This window comes from Rhamphochromis longiceps, linkage group LG17 (genome assembly GCF_057381845.1).
Source record: "Rhamphochromis longiceps isolate RC_006_pf linkage group LG17, R_longiceps_female_GT1.1, whole genome shotgun sequence".
NCBI classification, from domain to species: Eukaryota; Metazoa; Chordata; class Actinopteri; order Cichliformes; family Cichlidae; genus Rhamphochromis; species Rhamphochromis longiceps.
In genome coordinates this window covers 25474107-25495284 of record NC_140573.1, presented here as the reverse complement: position 1 = coordinate 25495284, position 21178 = coordinate 25474107, and the positions used below count along the sequence as shown (strand labels likewise).

Below are 21178 nucleotides of genomic sequence, written 5' to 3'. Positions count from 1 at the left end.
CTTGTAATGGTATTTTTATGTGTTTTGTGAGAGTCTTTGTCAGCCTTTGTGTGCTGATGTATGTGTTTATTTGTGTGAGTGTGTGTATGCCTTTGCAGTCCTGCAAAATCCAAGTTAAGTCAAGTGTGTACTTCTAAAAGCCTAAGAGTCCCACGTTTCTTTTAAGTTTTATTTAGCATACTAGAAAAAAAAAATTACTTTTATGTTATTAGTGGAAAACATGACTATTCTTTTCAGCTTAGTGTTTTTTGCTTCATTGTCAGAGCATATATTTTGGACCGGGATCAGCTGGTTTCAGCAAATCAAAAGCTCTAAAATCCTACAGTATGATATACTTAACAAACACCACATGGCAGGCATTTATAATTAGCTACAGTAGCTCCATGTAGCTCTGGGAAGTAGAGTAGTATTTGGATAAAATGTGAGATATTTCACCTAATTACCATACCATACCATACCACCTTTATTTATAAAGCACTTTAACATAAAACCAGAGTTCACAAAGTGCTGTACATGCTAAAAGCATAAGTAAAGAAAATTAAAATGAGATAAGATAAAATAAATAACTAAAAAACTAAAATAAATTGAAACATGTCAAAACAAATTGAGTCAACCCCTCTAATCAATGCCAAAGGCTTCAGCGAATAAATATGTTTTAAGAAGACTTTTAAATTCAGAGAGAGAAGAGGCCTGCCTAACATGCAAGGGTAGATCATTCCACAACTTTGGAGCAACTACAGCAAAAGCACGATCACCTTTAGATTTATACTTAGTTTTTGGTACCTTAAGGAGCTGCTGATTGGCGGACCTAAGGGAACGGGGAGGTGTATATGGTTGTAGTAGCTCCGAGAGGTGGGGGGGGTATCTGGTATAATTGTCAGATACCAGAAAACGAATACATTTTTGACAGTCAGATGCTTTACTTATTAAGTCAGTAGGCTTCCTTCTACTGTATGGTTGCCACCAGAGAGACAAACCACTTACTGAATCCTGAAAATCATTGGCAGATCAAGCAAAAGCTGGAAAACAAAGTCATTGACATCTATCAGTCTTGAAAGGCTTATAAAGACATTTCTAAGGCTTTGGGCCTCCAGTGAACCACGCTGAGAGCCTTTATCCACAAATGGAGAAAAATTGGAACAGTGGCAAACTTTCGTAGGAGTGCCTACCAAAATTACTCCAAGAGCTCATCAACAACTCATCTAGGAGGTCACAAAAGAACCCAGAACAACATCTAAAGAACTTCAGGCCTCACTTGCCTCAACTAAGGTCAGAGTTCATGATTCAACAATAAGAAAGACACTCTGCAAAATGCGATCCATGACGAAAACCACTGCTAAGCAAAAGGAACATAAAGGCTTGTCCCAGTTTTGCCAAAAACATAGTCTATGGACTGATGAGACAAAAGCTGAACTTTTTGCTTTGCTGCTTTAGGACGACTTGCTGTAATTGATGAAACCATGAATTCTGCTCTCAACAAGAAAATTCTTAAGGTGAACAGCCGACCATGAGTTCATGCCATTAAGCTTTGGTTATCTACCAGAACAACGATCTGAAAAACACCAGCAAGTCCACTGGTGAATGTCTCAAAAAACCCAAAGGTTTTGGAGTGGCCTAGTCAAGGAATGGACTTAAGTCAGATCAAGATCTTTTGGCATGACCTCAAACAGGCCGTTCATGTTTGAAAACCCTCTAATGTGGCTGAATTCAAACAATACTGCAAAGAATTTTCAAGTGGGCCAGAATGATGAATGGAAGAATATTTACATTTTCAGTAGTGGACAAGTAGTTTTACATAACTGATTATCATATTCACCATTGAATTATACATAAAAACATCTTGTATAAAGTCTGTAGGAGAGAAAAGAGATGAAACAGCAGATCACGAGAATACCAGTTTTATGTGCAGTTTCTTTTAGTAGAAAAGCCACACATTCCACAAAAATACTTACAGCTTCCTCTGACACGAGTAATTTTATTACAGTGTCTTAGCAGCTGGTATTGTGGGATGTGGATTACCCAAAGTGCACTGCAGGTTCCCCACAGGGCTGAACAGAGAGGGATCTCAGGGAGGCGTTGCTTTATGAAGGGAAATGTAAAGGAGAGGTCTTGATCTCAGACGGTCTCAAGAAGCTTTAGCTCATGTTACAAGTTGTGCTCAGACTATGTTACAGCAAAATCCTTATTCTGAAAGCATTTAAATAAAGCACTCATTTTAGTCCCTGAATGAAAGAACAAATGTCACAAAATGAGGAACTAAAACAGGTGCAAAAGCTGTTCTTTTTACGTACTTATTTATTTTATTTCAGCAGAAACTGGTTGTGCAGAGGTGGCTGATGGTGTCACTATTGTAAATGTTTGGTCCGGTCACCATGGAAAACACTCACTACTTCTCCCTTGGCCACCTCCCCTTGTTAATATTACACCAAGAAATTGTTTACTAGGATTTTCCTGCACAACAAACCTGAAGATGAAAAGCCCGAAGCACAAGACGCACTCTACATAATGAGCTTTGATTGCAAATACAGATAGAAGGCTGTTCCGGGCTTACAAACACACACACACTGGTGAACTCTTATTTGTGGAATTGATAGGGTCCATTGTTTCCACAGTGCTTTCCACTATATGCCCTGTAATGCAATTAAGGCCAGGAGATTTATGCTGCTTTGTAGCAGCCCAGAACCTGATCCGTGTTGTGTCTGGAGTCGGACTGAAAAGCTGCCTCTCTGTCCAGCTGGTCCTGGTTTCTGCTCTGGCCTCTGTCAGTGTGTGCAGCTATAGTGCTGTTCACTTCCTAATTGAAAGCTTTGGTTTATTGTAGGCCTGTTTTTGTGTCACATTATTTGCCTGAAAATTTGTAGTGAGCTGAGAAGGGAGATAGCCTCTTTGTGCCCAGTGTCTCTGTTATTGTGTTCACCAAGGAAGCATGCCTGAGAGAGTTGCACTAGTTTAGCTGGATGGTAATTATTAACAGCCATAAGCTATTTGAATAGGCTGCATTTTTTCAGCCTCCCACAGAGAGAGGCTCTGACTGCAAAGTGTAAACGCATAAAACACCTTCTGGGCGAGTGGAGACGTTTTCAGGCTCCTTTTAAAGAGAAAATGAGTAAACTGAAAGCCTAGAGTTCCCTGGACATGTCTGCTGTGGAGAGAAGAGAAGTTTCGGAGGCTCGCTGGGAAATTAGACCTTCCAGAAATCGGGATTTCAAGCATCCACTGAGGCCACTGGTTCTGCCCAGGCATCCTGTCTGCACGAGCACCTGGCCGGCTGATGGCTCCAATGGGGTGAGTCCATGCATGCCCACCCAGCAGTAGTGGCCTACTGCCGCCACCGCCCACAACTCTGAAATCCCAAATGAAAGACACGTCAAATGCTGCTGAATGAGCCCCATGGCGAGAACATGAGAGGGAAGATCCGTAACACCCGGCACATCTGTCCACCTCTCTGACACTAATGAATGTTAAGTAGGTTAGCTGCTGGTGTGCCAGTGTCCCACCGGTCATTGTGGCCAGTGGTGGCAGCGGGCTGTGCTTTTGTCATGGTGCGCCAACCCCCCGTGATACGTCTAAAATGGCTCGACCACTTACTCCTGCACACAATCCTGACACCAATAGTCACCATATTGATCCCTCGTGCTGGCAGATTAAAGTATAAAAGGAGGTCTGTCCTATCAGCAGGGGTCTCCGCTGACTTCGAGAGCTCATTTCAGGGTCACAGAGTCCTCTCAGCCTCCTGACCCAGACCCTAAGTGAACACACGAAAACACCGGTGCAGGGCAGGACAGAAACCTTTCCAGGGATGAAGTCCATTAAACAGGATTGGTCAGATGCTCACATTCACAGCTCATTATAGCTGACCCCGGGCTCTTTCTCTTTCAGTGTGCTGCTCGTCTTTTCTATCTCTGGCTCTAACCTGGCCAAAGCCATGCTGAGGTGGTCACTCTCGCCTTTTGTTTGCATTGATAGCTCAGCCGTTAACTTGATTGTCTTCTAGACTGGATCGCCTCGTCCGTTGTGTTGCTTTGTCGAGTTCCTCGAGTGTGCTTTTTAAGTTTAGGGACTGTGCAGCTCTTTTGTCTCAGTGCTCAGCGTTACTCAGGCTCTAAGCCTGGGGTGAATTTCCTGAATAGATTGGAAACTGTCATGTTTTCCACTTGTGAATAATCTTTTTCATTGAAGAATGATGGACTTCAGATTGTTTTTAAATGACTTTATAACCTTTCCCAATTATTCATAATGGGCAGCAACAGTTCCCTAAGAGCATTGCTGATGTCTCCTTGATATTGTGTTAACGCACACCGGAAAACTGCCAAAATGTGAGGTGCTCACACTTGCTGATGATCAGTTATTCAGATCAGATTATTCCAGTGGAAGCAGTTAGGGTATACTTAGATTTATACTCATTTGAGGGTGTATTTAATTAATTATAAGGCCTGCTGAGGACCAGATTTTTTTTTTTATCATGCCCTGATCCCTAAAGCCTACTTTCTTTTTCCTATTACTCAATATGAATATACAGAATCTGTATATGACAAGACTTTTTGTACTGGAAGCTTTCTGCCAAAAGGTGGATTCTGTTCATCTGGACATCCACTTGTAGCCTTCAAGTTATTGACCAGTCATGCTTTAGCAATCTGTGTGAAAAAGAAAAGACTGATACCAAACTGAAAGCTTGACACCATAAAGTATTTCTGCATTTGTAAAAAAAACGATTGTCATGAAAAATACCCTTCAACACTTCCAATATATTACTAGAAATTGTGCCAGAAACCTTTAGTCTGATTTTTATTCTAAGGTTTGCACATGTACCACCACCCTAATGGCAGCTTGTTTACTTCCGTAAGCTACCTGCATTGTTCTGGGTAATTTGTGTCCTTGGTGCTGACCTCACGAGCGCCCAGCTCACTGTTCGATTCCTGCTCCCTTAATTAAATGCTGATTAAATGCCTATTAATGCACAATGACTCGCAGACGGGGTGTAATCAGGTAAAACAGAGTTAATAAAACATCCAGTGTGGTGCTGGGGAGAAAAGGAAGAGCTCCCCTGAGAAAGACAGACAGATGGCGACAGGAACCACCAGAGAGAGGACAAAGCAGAGTGGGAGAGGGGATAAAGCAAATACCAGCCACCACTTTGGTGATTAGTTCTAAATTGGTAATTTGATCTAACCGCTTCCACCTACTCATTATTGATAAGACAAACCATATTTGACCATATTTCCCCCTGCTGGCTCAGACCGACAGCACAACACTTCCTGTCCACTTGCCAGCCCACGCCACCCTACGCTCAGCAGTTCTGACAGGAAGTGCCGTGAGGTGGAGCGTCGACACACGCACAGTGGAAATCCCATCTGCCAGGAATCTCCCTAATCTCATCATCTGAACTGAACAAGGAAAAGAGGAGCAGCAATCACTTTAGACAAACCCTCTGTTGGGATTATGTGATGATGGGTCAAACGGTGACATCAAAGGCAGAGCGAGGACCGCGAGTAATGAAATTCTGTTTGAGCTAATAGACCACTGGCTTTCTTTTTTTTCTTTTGTCACGAGTTTGCTTCTTTGTTTGGAATGAATAACATGAAGACTAAATGTTTTCATCGATGAGTTTGGGAAGTGATTTCCAGAAATTTTTAAACCTTTCAGGAAAACACACGTCAGAGATGTTAAAAAAAGTGATTTATGGAGCTATAAGATAAAATGCTGAGTAAATGTAAATTCATAACTTTTATCTGTAAATTTGTAAAGTAGTCTTTACCTCAGACTTGCAACAGTAATCTGATGACATTTGCCTTTCTTGGCCAGGCTTGATTTTTTTACCTGGCAGCAGAAAACATTAATTATGATATCAGAGTGAGGGGTTATCCTTAAATGAGATATCCATATTTTTATTGTTGGCTAGAGCAGCTTTACATGACTCACAGTTAAAAAAAGAAGCTTCTTTATCTTGCTGAGGGTTTGGTGCAGCGCCTCCGCTCCTCTCTTGCTAGGATTGGTTTTCCAATATTTGGACTGAACACTGAAACAGTATATGATCATGAGGAAAAGCCTAATAGTCAACTTTAGTATGATCATTATTTTGACATTTATAATTTACATTAAGTTTTCTTTATGTGACAAATGCACATTTAACTAACAGCTCATTTATATACCAGGATAGCAGGATTTAATGAGCCTTTCAAGGGACATGGGCTTCAGAGAAGAATCACCTTTCATTTTGTGTTCTCTGTTAGTTCATTGTTTCCTTTTGGATTTTGAGAAGTGCTGAAGTTCATGTTCTCTATCATTTCATAGTTTCTGTTATAGGGTTATTTTGCATTTCCTTGTGCTCGCGAGTTTTGTTATTTTCTGGTGCTTTGTAATGTTTCCTTATTTTCTCTAGATCTTAGTTTAGTTAAAGGTGACTCTAGGTTTATTGGTTCCCTTTAGCATTCCCATTCTGTTCCTTCAGCCTCGTCTTTGTGCAGGTCTTTATGTCTTTCTTGTTCCTGTTCAGTTGTGTCTCTCTTCCTGTTTAGTTTTGGTGAGTGTTACTCTCTGTGTCAAGTTTTACTTCCGTATAATCATTTGTGTCTGCAAATTATTCCACCTCTCACATACCCTTTAAATGACACTCTCAGGCCGAGCTTAGGATCAGGACTTTTTCACAGTGGTTAATCCAAACCACACAGCAACATATTAATGACTAACCCCATGTTGTGGATGGCTTCATCTCAGAGGTGTCATCTGATAGCATTTGTCTCTTCCTGCTGGGGACTCTCAACAAATTAACCCTCTTACTGCATTTTCCCTATTCTCATGTGTTCATTAGTCTAACCACAGCTTTGTAGTTAGGCTTATATCACAAACCCTCCAAGCACTGTTCATATCCAGACATAGCGTTGCCAAAAAATGTTAAATCCATAATGAGACGCATATTTTTTAAAAAACTAACAATTCCGAAATTAAAATCTTTTTCTAATTGCATTTATTGAATAATAAAAACTGAACACGATGTTTTTTTCTGCTATGTGACTGCAGCCTCTTTTTTGTTTTGCCCAGTTTTCTCTTTCGGCTCATTTGATTTCTCTACATTTTAATCACAGGCCACCCCAGCCCCCAGCCACTCCATCCTCTGCTGTCTGAAAATGATGTACTTGATTTCACATTCAACGTAATTAGCGACAATGAGGTCACTGGGCCACAAGTGCCGTGATTTACTGAAAAAAACGGTTGTTTTTCCCCGTCCGTTCATTATTTGGCAGCAATTAAGGCGTCTATTAAGGACGAAGAGCTCGTGAGGTATTTCTGGCATAATGTGTGTAATCATACATAATGTGCTTTGTTGCATACAACAGGTAGGTAGACAAAGGAGGTAAAATGGGCCAGACCTGACGCTGCCCTCTAGCCTCTCATGGTGGCACTGAAGCTGTTTGAGAGCTCCGCAGCAGAGGAAATGGAAGCACGCATCAACCTCCATTGTCTTCCTCCTCCGTGTGCCACTCTTGCCCCATGTCACCTACTCTGGTCTGGGGTTACAGCCCATGAATGAAGGGTGAAGCCTGGGAGGGTCTGCTCTCCTGCTCCCTGCAGTGGATCAACTCTGGAGCTGACTCAGTGCTTCTGGGAGCTGCCAGGAGCTGCAAAGAGAGATGGATGAGCTGCTGGGAATTGGCTGGTGTTGTGTCTCCGGGTGATTGATGAGTTAACACAGTGCCTCTTGCTCCATGGGTCAAACCGACACATCGGGACCACAGGACCACCGTACTGTCCCAAGGAAGCTTTATGTTCGAAGAAATGAGGAGCAGACGTTCTGTACACTGAGCAGATGTTGGAAAGCTGGTTGTGTGGGAGAGAAGACTTCATCACAGAGTCCTCAGCTTCTCCTGGAGGTGTTTCACAGCAGCTCAATAATCAAGACAGAGGGGGTTTAAATATCTCCAGAGAGCCCACTCCCTGTGTGGCATTATGTGTTTTCAAATGCTTCAGTCATTGTTCTCAGTCCCAAGGCCTGTGGAGTTAAAAGCATTTCAACTCTTTCAACTGATCAATCTCAATCTGATAGATCTGTACTTAAATAAGCCGTCTTTCTGCAATCAATACTGTTAAATGTGACTTATTTTCTTTTTCTTGCAGAGACCCATTTATGTCTCTTTTGTCAGCAAAGCTATCCTGTGGGACAGAGGAGTCTGCCACTACACTGTGAGTGCCCAATTTTACACTTCGTAGCCACAAAGAACCTGAACAGATTTTGGTATTCTTACCTGTTGTTTTTGTGAGATTGTACAAGTGATCCTTCTAGCTTTCCAAACTTGCCATAAAATCATGAATACCTCCTGTTTATAAGTGCGCTCTTGTGAGACTAGATTAAGGGTGTTTCAACCCCTGAATTGTTTAATCCATTTAAATCAAACTTCATTTCCCCTCCTTGGAGCAGTTCGTTTATGCAGATGTGAACACAGTAATCGCACTTGTTTTCAACATGATCTGACGCCGATATGATCATAGTACCAGGTGTACATTACAAGTTTGAGCTAAGAAACTTCCTGTATGCTTTGTATGGAACAATGGATGCACAAAAGTCTGTACAGGCTAGCAACTAGCCATGAAACGAACATAAAGTCTCCATTCTCCAACAGTTCAGAACACAGCATCTTCTTTCTGTTTTTTATCCTCTGTTATTACACATCTGAGCGGATTAAACATTGTGACGTGGTTTGTGCTGATACATTTTGGTTCACTTGGATTTTTCTCTGTGTGAAAAGAATCCAAATCATGGTGAAAAGCGGCAAGTTTACAAACTCATCAACTGATTCGGACCAGAACAAATTAACTACAGGTGCCCTAAAAGATATAAGATAAGTCGTTGGAGTCGTAGAAAATGTTAAAAGGGTAGGTTTTGCCATGGCTCACAGCAGAATCTAATGTGTCATAGCATAACAGGAAGTATATTTCATGTCTGCATCACGTATTTTGCTCAGGCAACGCAGGGATGCACCATCGTGATGCACCATGGCTTTTCTCTGCCTAATGGGGCGTCCAGACGGTGGTGAGGTGGCAGCCAGAGTCCTCAGAAAATCAGTGACATTCAGGAACTTCCAGTGAAATAGATGCTAGGACTCAAGATTTCTTAACTTCAAAGCAAAGGTAGTGAATAGATTTAGAAGGGTTCTTGGCAACCAGAGTCAGCAATGTCTGCTTGCAACCAACTGTCAGCACCAAAGTGATGGCTCACTCAAACCAAGTCATGGTTCAGTATTCAATGTTTGTACAAAGACACGAATCGTGACATCTGAGACAGATCAGATGAAAAGTGTTGTTCAGCGACAAAAATATATTGCAAGTTAATGTACAGGATCCAGAATCTATACTTTGGTCCAGATACCAAAGGCCGTTAATGAGTATGCCTCTGACATAAGGGGTATTCGACATGGAGCATGGAGGATCATCCATTTAAGGATGAAATCAGCAAATAAATGTTAAAGTTTTAGCTCTGTTTTCACTCAGAGAACAGGGCAATTTAAATTTTTTTCAAATTCCTGAAAGCTTTTTATAATTTGAACCCTTGCTTTTCCTCTAACAAGCAACATAAAACACACACACACACACATATTCTTCTTCTTCTTCATCTTCTTTCTCTTCAACACTCACGATTCCCCACCTCTCCCCTCTGCTGAAAAGCGTCCGGGAGTGGATGTGCCGCAATTAACAGTGGAGTTGCCATGGGGACAGCACAGTTGTGTGGGCTGGCTTCCTGTCTCGGCCTCTGGTTAAACAAACAAGTAAAGTCGTCGGACAAAGGGGCCCGCTGGTCCTTACAGCCTCATTTACATCCTCAACCGCTTTCACCGCTTCTGCATTCACAGAGTTCATCAGGCCTGGCATCACCCACTGCCATTCTCCAATCTCCTGCGCCCGCTCTGGTTATATCTAATAAATCATGAGGGCATTGTGATGGTAACAACTGCCCGCTGTCATACAGGGGGACAACTTTTACAACAAGGGTAGCTAAGCAGAGAGACAGAGAGGCTGTTGACCCAGACATTGATGCTCCTCTACTCTCACCCAGGATACGAGATGCAGGTCGGGCTGCACAGGTGCCCAAACATGGAGGCAGAGCACTCATATATAACAGGGTTTTTACATAAAAATGTGGTATGTTTGTTTGTTTTTTAGTTTAGGAGCAATATTGTTAGAAAGAATTTACCATATTTAGTTCATCTGAAACTTTATTAGTTCAACAACACCTGCTTCCAAACAATTTCACCAAAATGTCGGAGTTGTGTCAGCACATGGCCATAAAGGAAGTATTAATGGAGTCATTTACTAAACTTTGAGGCACATGCTGTTAATAAATTTTTCCCCAAACTCTGTAAAGTCCATTATTGTAATATTAAAGGTTGTAAACATAGACAGATAAAAGAAGGTTATGAGGAAATACTACTACTATTAATGTTCATATCACCGTTCATCAATAATTACTCTGTGTTAAGTCATTTTGGTGACTGTACATCAGAGGAAGGAAAAACCAATTAATAAATCCCTGATGTAAAAAATAGTTCCAAAACTTTTGTTCAGTTATACCTGAACTTCAAGGGCCTTAGAGGACTCTGAGCACAAACTGTGCGGCAGTATCGTCACATCCTTGCTGTGCTGAGTTGTTTTGGGATCTGTGCGTTTTCGGGGTAAAAGCTGCCGGACCCTCTGGGGCTGCGTGGGCCCGTAAATCAGGGTCATTGTCTCACCATCGAAAGTAGAAAGTTGCTCTGAATGCTAAGCTGCATCTGAGTCTGGCTTCTGACACGAGCTGATAATCAGATTTACTCCCCAGAATCCGCCGGACTCCACAATGTGCCCCACTGTCGTCGTCCCTCACTTTGCCTCTCGCCGGCCCCCTTGCCAGAGTCCCGACCCTCTCCCCTCCTCCCCCACAGCAAAGCTAATTACACCCCGCAGAAACACAAATCTCCATGATTTAAAAAGTCACTCTTTTTCAGGGGTTTAACCTTGTTAGGGCCTAAGCCTGGCTTTCTTGTGCTTCAGCTCTGTGAAGAATTCTCTGTTCCTGCAGACGCTGGGACATAGACACACTTCTGTCTTTGCTCGTAGTCGTCCGCCTGTCAGAGGGTTCACTCAGAGGCAGCATAATTAAGTGTGTGCATGGATGTGTGTCTGCACAACTGCTTATGTATGCTTGTATGCTGTGTACATATGTGTGTGTGCGTGTGTGTGTTTAGAGGTGGTGGTGGTGGGGGGGGGGTGAAGGAGCACACGCAAGGCTGTCCTCTGCAGGCCATCTGGGACTCTGACTAACTAATAGACTTCCTACATTCATCTAGAAGCGCTACTTGTACATCTCAATCATGTAGCTGTTGACCGCAAACAGGCCCGTAATGACATTAGCCAGCTCTGGCTGTGTGAGGACAGCGTGTGGGTTGCCTGACGCCAGGAGGTTAGCGTGTTTCCTGGGGGCCTGTAGGGCCCCTGATGGAGCCCACACAAGTGTTATGGGCATCTGCAAAAACTACAGTCCTACCTACTGTCACTGCTGGAAATGCCTTCCTCTGTGACATGGGACAGGGAACCTATAAGCCAAATATTAAATACCATAAATCATATAATGCTGTCCACAAGTCTGGAGTCATTATTTTGGAAAATGGGAAACAGGTGCAGAGTTGAACTATTCTAACAAGCTTGAAAGTCAATATTTGGTATGACCACCTTTATTTTTCAACACAGCCTGAACTAACTTAGGCAGTTTTCTTGGAATTTCTTTAGGTAGTCCTCAGGAATAGTTCTCAAGCTTCTTAAAGGACACTCAGAGCTCTGGATGTTGGGTGCCTTTAGATCAGGGGTGTCAAACTCAAATGCACAGTGGGCCAAAATTCAAAACTGGAACAAAGTCGCTAACATTTGTTCCAATGTTGTTTCTCATTGTCCACAGCCCCAACAGAGCTGTGGACAATGAGAAAGATGGTGGGCTAACATTAATATTTATTGAAAAAAAATCTTCCTCCAGATTTAAGAATGAATCTCTTCTTGTGGACTCAAATAAGTTTTGCTGGAAAACTGAATATGGAACAAGCAAAGCTTAATACTAAACAATATATATATTAGCTGTATAATACCAGTAGGCCAGCTCTAATAGTAATTTGGTATGGCTTCGCGGGCCAAATGTAATTAGGCCAGAGTTTGACACCTATGCTTTAGATGATCTCACACTGCTTCAATAACATTGAGGTTGAGGCTCTGGGGAGGCCAATCCATGGCTGATACTGCTCCAATTCTTCTATCCAGGTATGCCTTTACTGCATACCGTGTGTTTTGGCTCACTGTCATGCTGAATAATGAAGCTTTTGCCATTAGGATGTTTTTTTCCAGATGCGTTGGATGGATCCTTGATGTGATTCTGGGTTAATGCTGCCCCAAACCATGACTGAGACTCCACCATGTTTTACAGATGCTCATCCCATCATTCAAGTTCATTCAGCTGACCCACAGTGAAACCTACCTGCTGTGTGACTAACCAGTAATGATAGTTAGCATTATCACATAACGTAGCACTCCATTAACACATTTACCTTGGTGAAAATGTCAACAAACCAGTGGGTGTCATTATAAGGATAAGACATCAGGAAGTTGTAGAAAGACCTTAGTCCATCATATAAATTCAGTCCATAGATAACTAATGAAGTAGAGGACTGAGTATTTAGACTTCCTGCATTGGTGTGATGAGGTAGGATTTAAATAGAAGTGTTTTTGAAGATTTGGCTGCATTAATATAGTTTTTGAGTGGACTGCAGTGGTGTAGACTTACATTGATATTCATGCCCCGACCTGTCCCACAGAAGGCCACAAGCCTGATGACACCAGCCCTACAAAGAAAGCCCTCCGCAGCCTTTTGAGGGCCTGAGTTTCAGGTATTAAGGAGGCCAAAAGGGTGGAAAAGCAGTGTGGAGGAGAGCAGCCCCCATCGCCACCTCTTGTCCTGCCATTTCTACCTCACTTCGCCTTCTTTACATCACAAGAATGTAAATCTTTAAAGCCTGTGCATCTGAGAGAAAGGGATTTAAAAAGCTGATCCTCCCTGTGTGAGTCACAGACAGTGCCCCCACCTTTCACCCTCTTTCTCTTTCTGTGTGAGCTATTGTTTTCAGACAGATGTTGGATCTGTACATTTACTATTTTTATTCTATAATAAAAGAGTAAGGAGCTGCACTTTGTTGTAGAAGGAGCTGAAATCCAAGTCAAATAAAAACCCTGCGTCCACGGGCCATTTATTACGACTGTTTGCTCTCTGAGGGCCGGAGAGCGACTGAATGACTCACTGGCACCAAGGCTGTATGCTGGGCTTGGATTTCTGTGGTTGGCATGCCGTCCCTCCTTCAATATTGACCGGCTTTTATCTCCTGTGTCTCCCTAACAGTTTACTCTAGAGTTTTATCACCCTCGCCATAATTTTCTGCCTCCTCTTGTCATGAAGGAGCCGGGTAAAGAGGAGGAAGCAGGAGTTGCTTTGTGTGCTGATCTGTTTTGTCAACACAAGGGGGCAGTGGTGGTACCATGCATCATTTGAATCTCCCCATCTCCATATACAGCACACCCTACAGCAGGTTTTCTCTTTCAGGCTTTTATTTTGTAACAGCTTAAAGTTTGTATACTGATACATTTGCTGCTAGTTTAGTGACAAATAACAGTTGTTGTACCAAATAAAGTTGAAGGAAAATATTATTTTATTTATTAAATCAGAATTTTTGTGCATATGTTTTCAACCTTTTTATAAATTGGTACCTTATTAGATTATTAATATACAAATATATGTTTTTAATAAATATAATCATTTATGTTTTTCAATGAGGTTATATATTTAAATATGATGGGTATTTTCTTTTAAAGTTATGTTTAATATTTTTGAAATGTAATCAATTTTTTGTCTATTTTCTTTTCTTTTTTAATCTTTTAATTTTATTTATTATTTCCTCAAAATTATTTTTTAATCATGTTATTTATGCTTTTACACAATGTTTAGATATTAGTTCATTTTATTTGAATTAGTATATTTTTTTATTTTCCAAATAAGTTTAAGTAGTTTTTTAATTTGTTATGTAGTTACTATGTGCTTTTAAATAGCCGCCTTTATTTAGTTAATTTGATTTGATTTTAATTTGATCAAATAATATAACATTTTTTATTTTAGTCATTTTTTAATGATCTGTAATGTGCTTTTTATTGTGTTGAGTGCTTAATGTTGTAAGCATTTTCCCCTCTTTTTTAGTATTTATGTTGTTTACATGTGTCATTTTTTTAGTTTATTTTTATTTTTTATTATATTTTATTACTTTTATTATTTTTATTCAATAGGATGTATTTACATCATTCAATATACTTTAAAAAATTACAGTTATTTTACATTGTTGTTGTATCTTTTTGCTTTATTTTTTATTTGTTGGTTCTCCATTTACCTAATCTTCAAAATTCACTTACAGATAGAGTTGATTTTTCACTTTATTTATTCTGTTTTTACATTTATTTTAAGAATAAGAGCATTTCAAATGGTTTTTTTTGTTTGTTTGTTTTGTTTCCTCCTGCAGGCCCACGGTCGTCCAGCTTTCTGCACCTCTCTGTGTCCACGCTTCCTGTCTCACATGAAGGCTCGTCCTAAAGACTTCTGCCCTCCCTATTACCGGAGCTCCAAGTTCACACAGCAGCGTCCTTCTTCTCACGGAAAGGTCCAGAACACACACGCTTCCACTGCCCCAAAGAGCCAAATGCTTCAGGGTGAGGGGTTATTAATGAAACATCTGGACCTTTCACTGCTGACTCCTTTATCTCCACAGGCCTGCTCAGTAGCAAAAGCTAGCAGCCATCAAGCTTGTCGTTAGCTGTGTGTGTAGTTGTGTTTGCTTAACTCCAAATCTATCCTCTCTAGCAAGGACGTACCCACAGCGCCGCCCTTCTGGTGGTCTCCTGGAGTGAAAAGCCTGGTGCTGGGAGACCTACCGCTCCTTTCAGAGCCCAGCCTCTGATGTGAAGGCATTTCTCCCACCACACACCTCAGCAGGGCACCACTCCCAGAATGCTCAGCTGAATGTGTGTGAATGTGTGTGTACAGCAGAGGAGGGGGCATTTCTTAGGATCGGGGTCTAATACTAATTATTCTGCCATATGGTGGTCGGCTCCCTCACAATCGTCTTTAACCCTCCTCTCTGAAGAAACGTGCTGCGCCCAATGCCATGGCTTTGCACTCTGACACATGTCATTCATATGCACATCAACACACGCACGTACACACCAGTTCATGTGCACGTGTGTGTGTGTGTGTAACAGATGGGAATGGCAGGGCATTGTAAGAGGAGGCAGTGCAGAAATGTGCTTTCCAGCGCGTTCTCTTTATCCCCCTGTGCTGACTCCTCTTGGCGACAGACCCCCAGGAAACAAGAGCAGATTGTCTGACACCCTCCACCCCTGCAGCGCCACCACCACCACCACTACTACTACTACACACACACCCTCACAGCAGTCAACAAAAAAAAAGGAGGAGTGAGAGGAAATGGGCGGTGTTGTATGGATTTGAAGTTTGTGGAAGAGAATCTTGGAGCTATGAAAGGAAATGTGGAAAGAAGAGCCGGAGAGAGGGGATAATAGCTGTGGTAGGAAGAGAAAGGAAGTGGGTTCAGGTTTGGACTGAATGTGGGCATTAAAACACATTTTGTGGATATTAAGTGTCACAGTGAAACATAGTAATTTATCCGATGCCACAAAGTTCACAAAACCGCCTCATTTAGTTTATTTTGTATATCGAATGTCTTTAAATCATCTTGTTTGTTGGTTAAAACAAGCGAATCTTGTTTTTTGTGTTTTCTGTGATTTGCTGTGTTCGTTTTCATTCCCCATTAACAGTTTTACTTACACAAGTTCATTTTACTACTTTAGCCCTTATACAAGAGAGAATTTATGTTTACTTCCAGTCTTGTGTATTCACTACGTCTCTGTACTTAAAAATGAAGATTTCAAACATAACATCCATATTCGGGCTTAGCGGGGGATCGGGGATCAAACCTCACATCAGAGATCAAAGTTCAGCTCATATATGTCACAGATTTTTACACATCATTTGCATTTTAATGGACTGGGTGACGTTTTGTGATATTAGTGTTACTCTGTTCAGAGCTGCTGTTCAGCTAAGATAGTAACACTGAAATTCACTGACTGTCTAGAGCTTTATTTTTTTTTATTATGATATTAATTAAAGAAAAGTTTGGTTTAGTTAAAGGTCAACTGTTAAGACTTCTTTTTAATCCTTTTTTTTTGTAAACCAGATTAATTATTAAGCTAAATGAAAAGGCAGACACATTTATTGTGTCTTTATGGAGTTTAGTTGACAGATTATGGAAGATGAAGGATTAAAGATGGACCTACCTCTGTTCGAAAGAATCAGAACTTTTCAAAACTTATAATTATTTGTCTTGTAAATTCTGTGTCTGAATTTAGGTTCTCGCTTTTTCTTTGTTGTTAGCAGCTGCTTGAGAGCTGACAGGTTAGTGGAGTTTAGTCAAGGTATTTCTAAATATGTGCAATTGATTATAGCATTTGTGTTGTTGAGATATTTGTATATGTGTAAATATATGTTTGATTGTATTGTATGATTATTGAAAATATGTAGAAAATGAAGCCAGTTGTTTTTTAGAGGGGTTTCTGTGTGATAAGATAAGATAAGATAAGATAAGATAAGATAAGATAAGATAAGATGAGATAAGATAAGATAAGATAAGATAAGATGACCCTTTATTAGTCCCACAAGTGGGAAATTTGGTTGGTCATAGCAGAAAGTGGACAGTACAAAGCTGAAAGGAGCAAAAATTAAGAAATACAATAGAATAAAACAAAATAGAACGAAATAAAATAGTATGTCAAAATTGCACATGTTGCATCAGAAAAAGAAATAAAAATCCAATATATTGGCCCTCCGGATCAGCCTGTTCATCCCCAGCAGAGATGCTGCTGTCCCAGCAGACCACAACGTAAAAGATCGCTGACGCCACCACAGAGTCACAGAAGCTCTTCAGGAGTGGGCTCATGTCTCTTTGGTTGAACCTAAAGCTACGGCTGGCCAAACTGACATGACAACATGTTCCTGTTTTGTCTGAGCCAATGTGCTGCTGAGACAAAATAGTCAGCAACAGGACGATTCATCCTGTTGCTCACCATCCGTTTTGCTGTGAGCCGATCTCTTCATTTGTAGCATTTTGTAACGTGTTAGTAATTCTCTATTATCATTAGGAATGGCCGGGTTTGTGTTTCAAGTTAAACTCTATACTCATACTTGAGAAGAAAGTAAAGAAAACTCTGAAAGCTATAAACTTATCACACAAACATCAAAATTCAAAGATTACAACCAAAATTTAAAAAAAAAAAAAAAAAAAAAACAGTCTAAAGCCGCTACTCTTCCACATCAAAAGGAGCTAGTTGGGGTGGTTTGTGCATCTGGTTCCCAAATAAGCAAAAGAAGGGCGATGGATGGGAAAAATACATAATAGTAAATTGGAATACACCAAGGACCACGACAGGATGGTCTGAGATTTTAAACTGTGAAAGCGGTAGGGGTGTACTCACTAATTCCACCTGACAGATATGTTTTTTTTAATTTACTTATTTAAATTGTGTGTCATTTATTTGAGTCTGTCACCTTTAAGCGCTGCTTAGTGTTTCTTATTGATATACCGTACACATATACTGCACACAGCTGTACATGCAGTTGCAGGTTTGATTCATTTGTCTTCTTTTTTCTGTGCGTCTTTCTTCATCATACTTTGAAAAAGAAACATTCAAACTTTTAATTGGTTCCAGAAAGTTGGTATTTTTGTTTATCTTTAAGCAATCTTCTGCACATTTAAGTTTTATTCTTTTCTTTTCATCTTTCATATCTGATTCATATGCCACTTTTTGAACCGACCCTTCTCTCTTTCATTTTATATATATCTTTGATGTTATTGTAAAAGCAGAGTGACGTCTGAATCTCTCAGTTCTTACAGAAACAAACAGAGCTTGTGATGTTTTCCACACACTTGTTGCCACAAACAGCTTGCAGGACGCCTCCAGTGTATACTGTTGTAAGTGTTTAGATAAAAGGTCCCCTGCCCTCAGGTCTGATGCTTGTTGTGAATATGGAGTTGGGAAACAGGCAGCTGCTCCAGTGGGGTGATTTCTTGCAGCCTTTGTTAGCAGGCCGATCCACTCAGCAGGGAAACAAGTGTCTGCTCCAGGACTGAGGAAAGTGGGAACAAAACTGTCACGAGCAGACTCTGGAAGTTTTAAAAATGAACCACAATGTGTTGACCTTTGAGGAATAGAAGAGTGGATTTATTCCCTTGATTCAGATCCATATTTAAAGTCAGCTCTGTGGCTGATGTGAATCTTTACTGATATTTATTTGTGTTTTTATAGAAGGACACTTCCATCATATTCCCATCAGAAGAGCGGGCTTCGTGCAGAACGTTGGTCTGATTGCAGGAAGTCGCTCTGCTATAGTCATTCCCTGTGCCCAGCTCCCCGCTGCTCCACCCAGCCTTAATCCAACACCACCCTACAACAACACGCCTCACCCTGACTCTGAAAGACAGGAGAACAACTCAAACCCCACTCCAGCATCTCCTCATCCTCTTCCTCCTGTGAAGGAGAAACCGCTTGGGGGGGAAAAGGTGTCCCTACCCGCAGTGCTGGAGCCCGACCTCAGACCTGCTGGATCAACCCTCTCACCACCACCCAGCTCCCTCTCCCGGGGGTCTTTTTCAGATTTAAGCCGTCCACCTTCCAGTTTATTCAGTCGGAGCGCCGACCTCAGCAGTGGCAGGAGCAGCGTCCTCTGTGACAAAACATCTGGTAAAAATCTCAGTTAGCCGTTTTCATGGCACCTTTAAGACTTGTATGAATTATAACTTATATTTACTAATCAAGTACTTCAGGCTGATTTAAATGATGTTTTCAAACACCCAAACCCCAAATATATTTACTACAAACTAATATAAATGGTACAGTATAGTAGAAATAAACCTGCCAATACTCCAAAATGTGAGAAATTTTATTTCTCAAGAAGAGATTTAAACATTGAGGGAGTTGTAGCTCAGGTTGCAAAGGTGTTCTTGGGCAATATATTGAACTCCAGTTTCCCTTGATGGATTAATATCATCATACCTTATACATGAATTCAGAAACATAGAATATCTAGTGTGAATAAAACAGTCTACATGTAAGTAAACCAGATCTTAGAAAAGGTTAAAAAAGCAAAAACACAAAAAAACAGAAACATAACTTTTAAAAACTTTTGATGTTAAAGATTAAATTTCCATCTGGTGTTTCTGATGAGTTTCAGCTGATGAAGAAGGATATCTGCAAGGGTTTATTTCTGTCCCAAAAATATGGCTTTTTTTTCCTTTTTTGATTAGTGAAATGTGTCAGAATTAACAGGAGAGAAAGTGATGTCATTCTGGAAACTGCAAGCAGCAGTTTAGACTCAAACTTCTGATCAAATTATTTTTTCTTCTGTCTTTCAGCAGCAGATTTGATGGTCTCAGCAGATCCAGAAGGCTATGTTTCTTTATCCCCATCCCATCCTTCCCCTCTCATGCAGTTACCCCTAGCTTCTTCCCCTCCAGAGGAATCAGACCTTCATCAATCCTTCAAGAAAAACACCACCGCCGACAGCACCGCCACCCCTGTGTTCTACGAGCCACTCTTCGGCCAAACCAAACCCATCTCACCTCGCCCAATACCAGCCATCCACTGTAATTCAGATAAACCTCAGAGCAGCAAGAGAAGCACAAAAATACCACAAAATATCCACTTAGAAGTATTTGTAGCTCCTGCCGATCTCAACACATCCTTGGACTCTGATCAAGGTGCCACTCTGGCTTTTCCCTCCACCACTTGGTCCTCCTGCCCAAGTCCACAGAGGACCACTCCCCACTCAGGGTCACTGGCAAAGCTGACCCCTTCTCCTCCAATGTCTCGGATGGAGTCTCATCGCTGGCCGGTCCTGCCTCAAATCTCCCCTGTCAGAGGTGAGAAATGAGCTTGGCGACATATGTGTCGTTCACAGCCTCCTCCCTGCCCAACACTACACTCCTACCCACTTTCTGAGGGCCCTGATTGTCCTGAACAAGGGTGGACATCCACCCCGGGACAAAGAGATCTGGTCAGACAGAGAAATCAAAGCCTACTTCCACAGTGAGGCCTTCAGATGCTCCTGCCCCCATCAGCACATTGTGAAAGCTCTGCTGTCAGCCTGTTTTTTCTCACCTCCTCCCACCACATAATAAATAACACATAAAGCTTTTCTTTTTCCTCTAAATCAGCAATAGAAAGGAGGGCTTTTGATGAAAAGCTGGTACCGTTTGAGTCGCTGCTCAAAGCCGTGAGGCCCCAACAATAGAAGTCGGGGTGCCTACCTCGTGTGGCGTGCCTCTCAGTCTCAGCGCCCCCCCCCCCCCTCATGGCTTCACTTTTCTCTGGGCTCTGAGAGGGAAACGTGTAGCTGATGGTCATAAATCCACACTGACCACCGCTCGCTGACGGCAGAACACTGAGGAGGAACGCCACAATAGAATACCTCTATGGCTTTCCTGTGGCCCGCTAATTTACCGTTCCCAATGAGCATAAAGGACATGCCACTGACATCTGACTTCTCCAGGAACTTTATGAAAGAAAGCAAACAATGTGGAAATTGTGTAGGGATTTTCTCCTTTCTATCAGAGACATCTACTGTTCTCTGTGTGGTGCTGTGCTGCAGGGGGGGGGGGGGGGGGGGGGGGCATGCTGTATCGGAGCACGCTGTTCTCTTCACGGCAGACACAGAGAGCGTGTCACTGGTTCATTTATTTCCTCGCAGATGGAGGCAATTCAAGTTCAATGCAGCCTCAGTGCGGCTCAGTTTGACGCTTGCAAGCTAATTCCAGTTTATTACAACCTTCAGTCTTGTTTGTTCAGGTTTACATGAATTATTATGTTTACTGTTCTTGCCAAAGTCGCAAAGGTGCATGGCAGCATTTATAAAAGACAGACAAAAACCAACGGACAGGTCCACAGTTGGGCTTGATCAACTTAATTACATCCTATTGATTTAAATGGAAGTGAAGGCAGCAACAGTAATTCAGCCCTCAGTAGGCCAGTTCCCTTCCAGTTCTTTCCCAAATAAAATGACTTTACC

General features: G+C 41.5%; 1 protein-coding gene across 1 annotated transcript in view; it reads left to right on the top strand.

Moving 5' to 3' along the window:
• Positions 1-3039: 3039 nt before the first annotated feature.
• LOC146649775 (uncharacterized) overlaps positions 3040-21178 on the top strand; it is a 67476-nt gene continuing 49337 nt past the window's right edge. The window contains exons 1-5 of the mRNA XM_085387554.1: positions 3040-3285; positions 8113-8178; positions 14568-14754; positions 18421-18855; positions 19527-20033. Of these exons, the coding sequence (XP_085243680.1) occupies positions 3136-3285; positions 8113-8178; positions 14568-14754; positions 18421-18855; positions 19527-20033 (1345 nt within the window). The 5' untranslated portion in view covers positions 3040-3135. The remainder of the gene's footprint in view (positions 3286-8112; positions 8179-14567; positions 14755-18420; positions 18856-19526; positions 20034-21178) is intronic.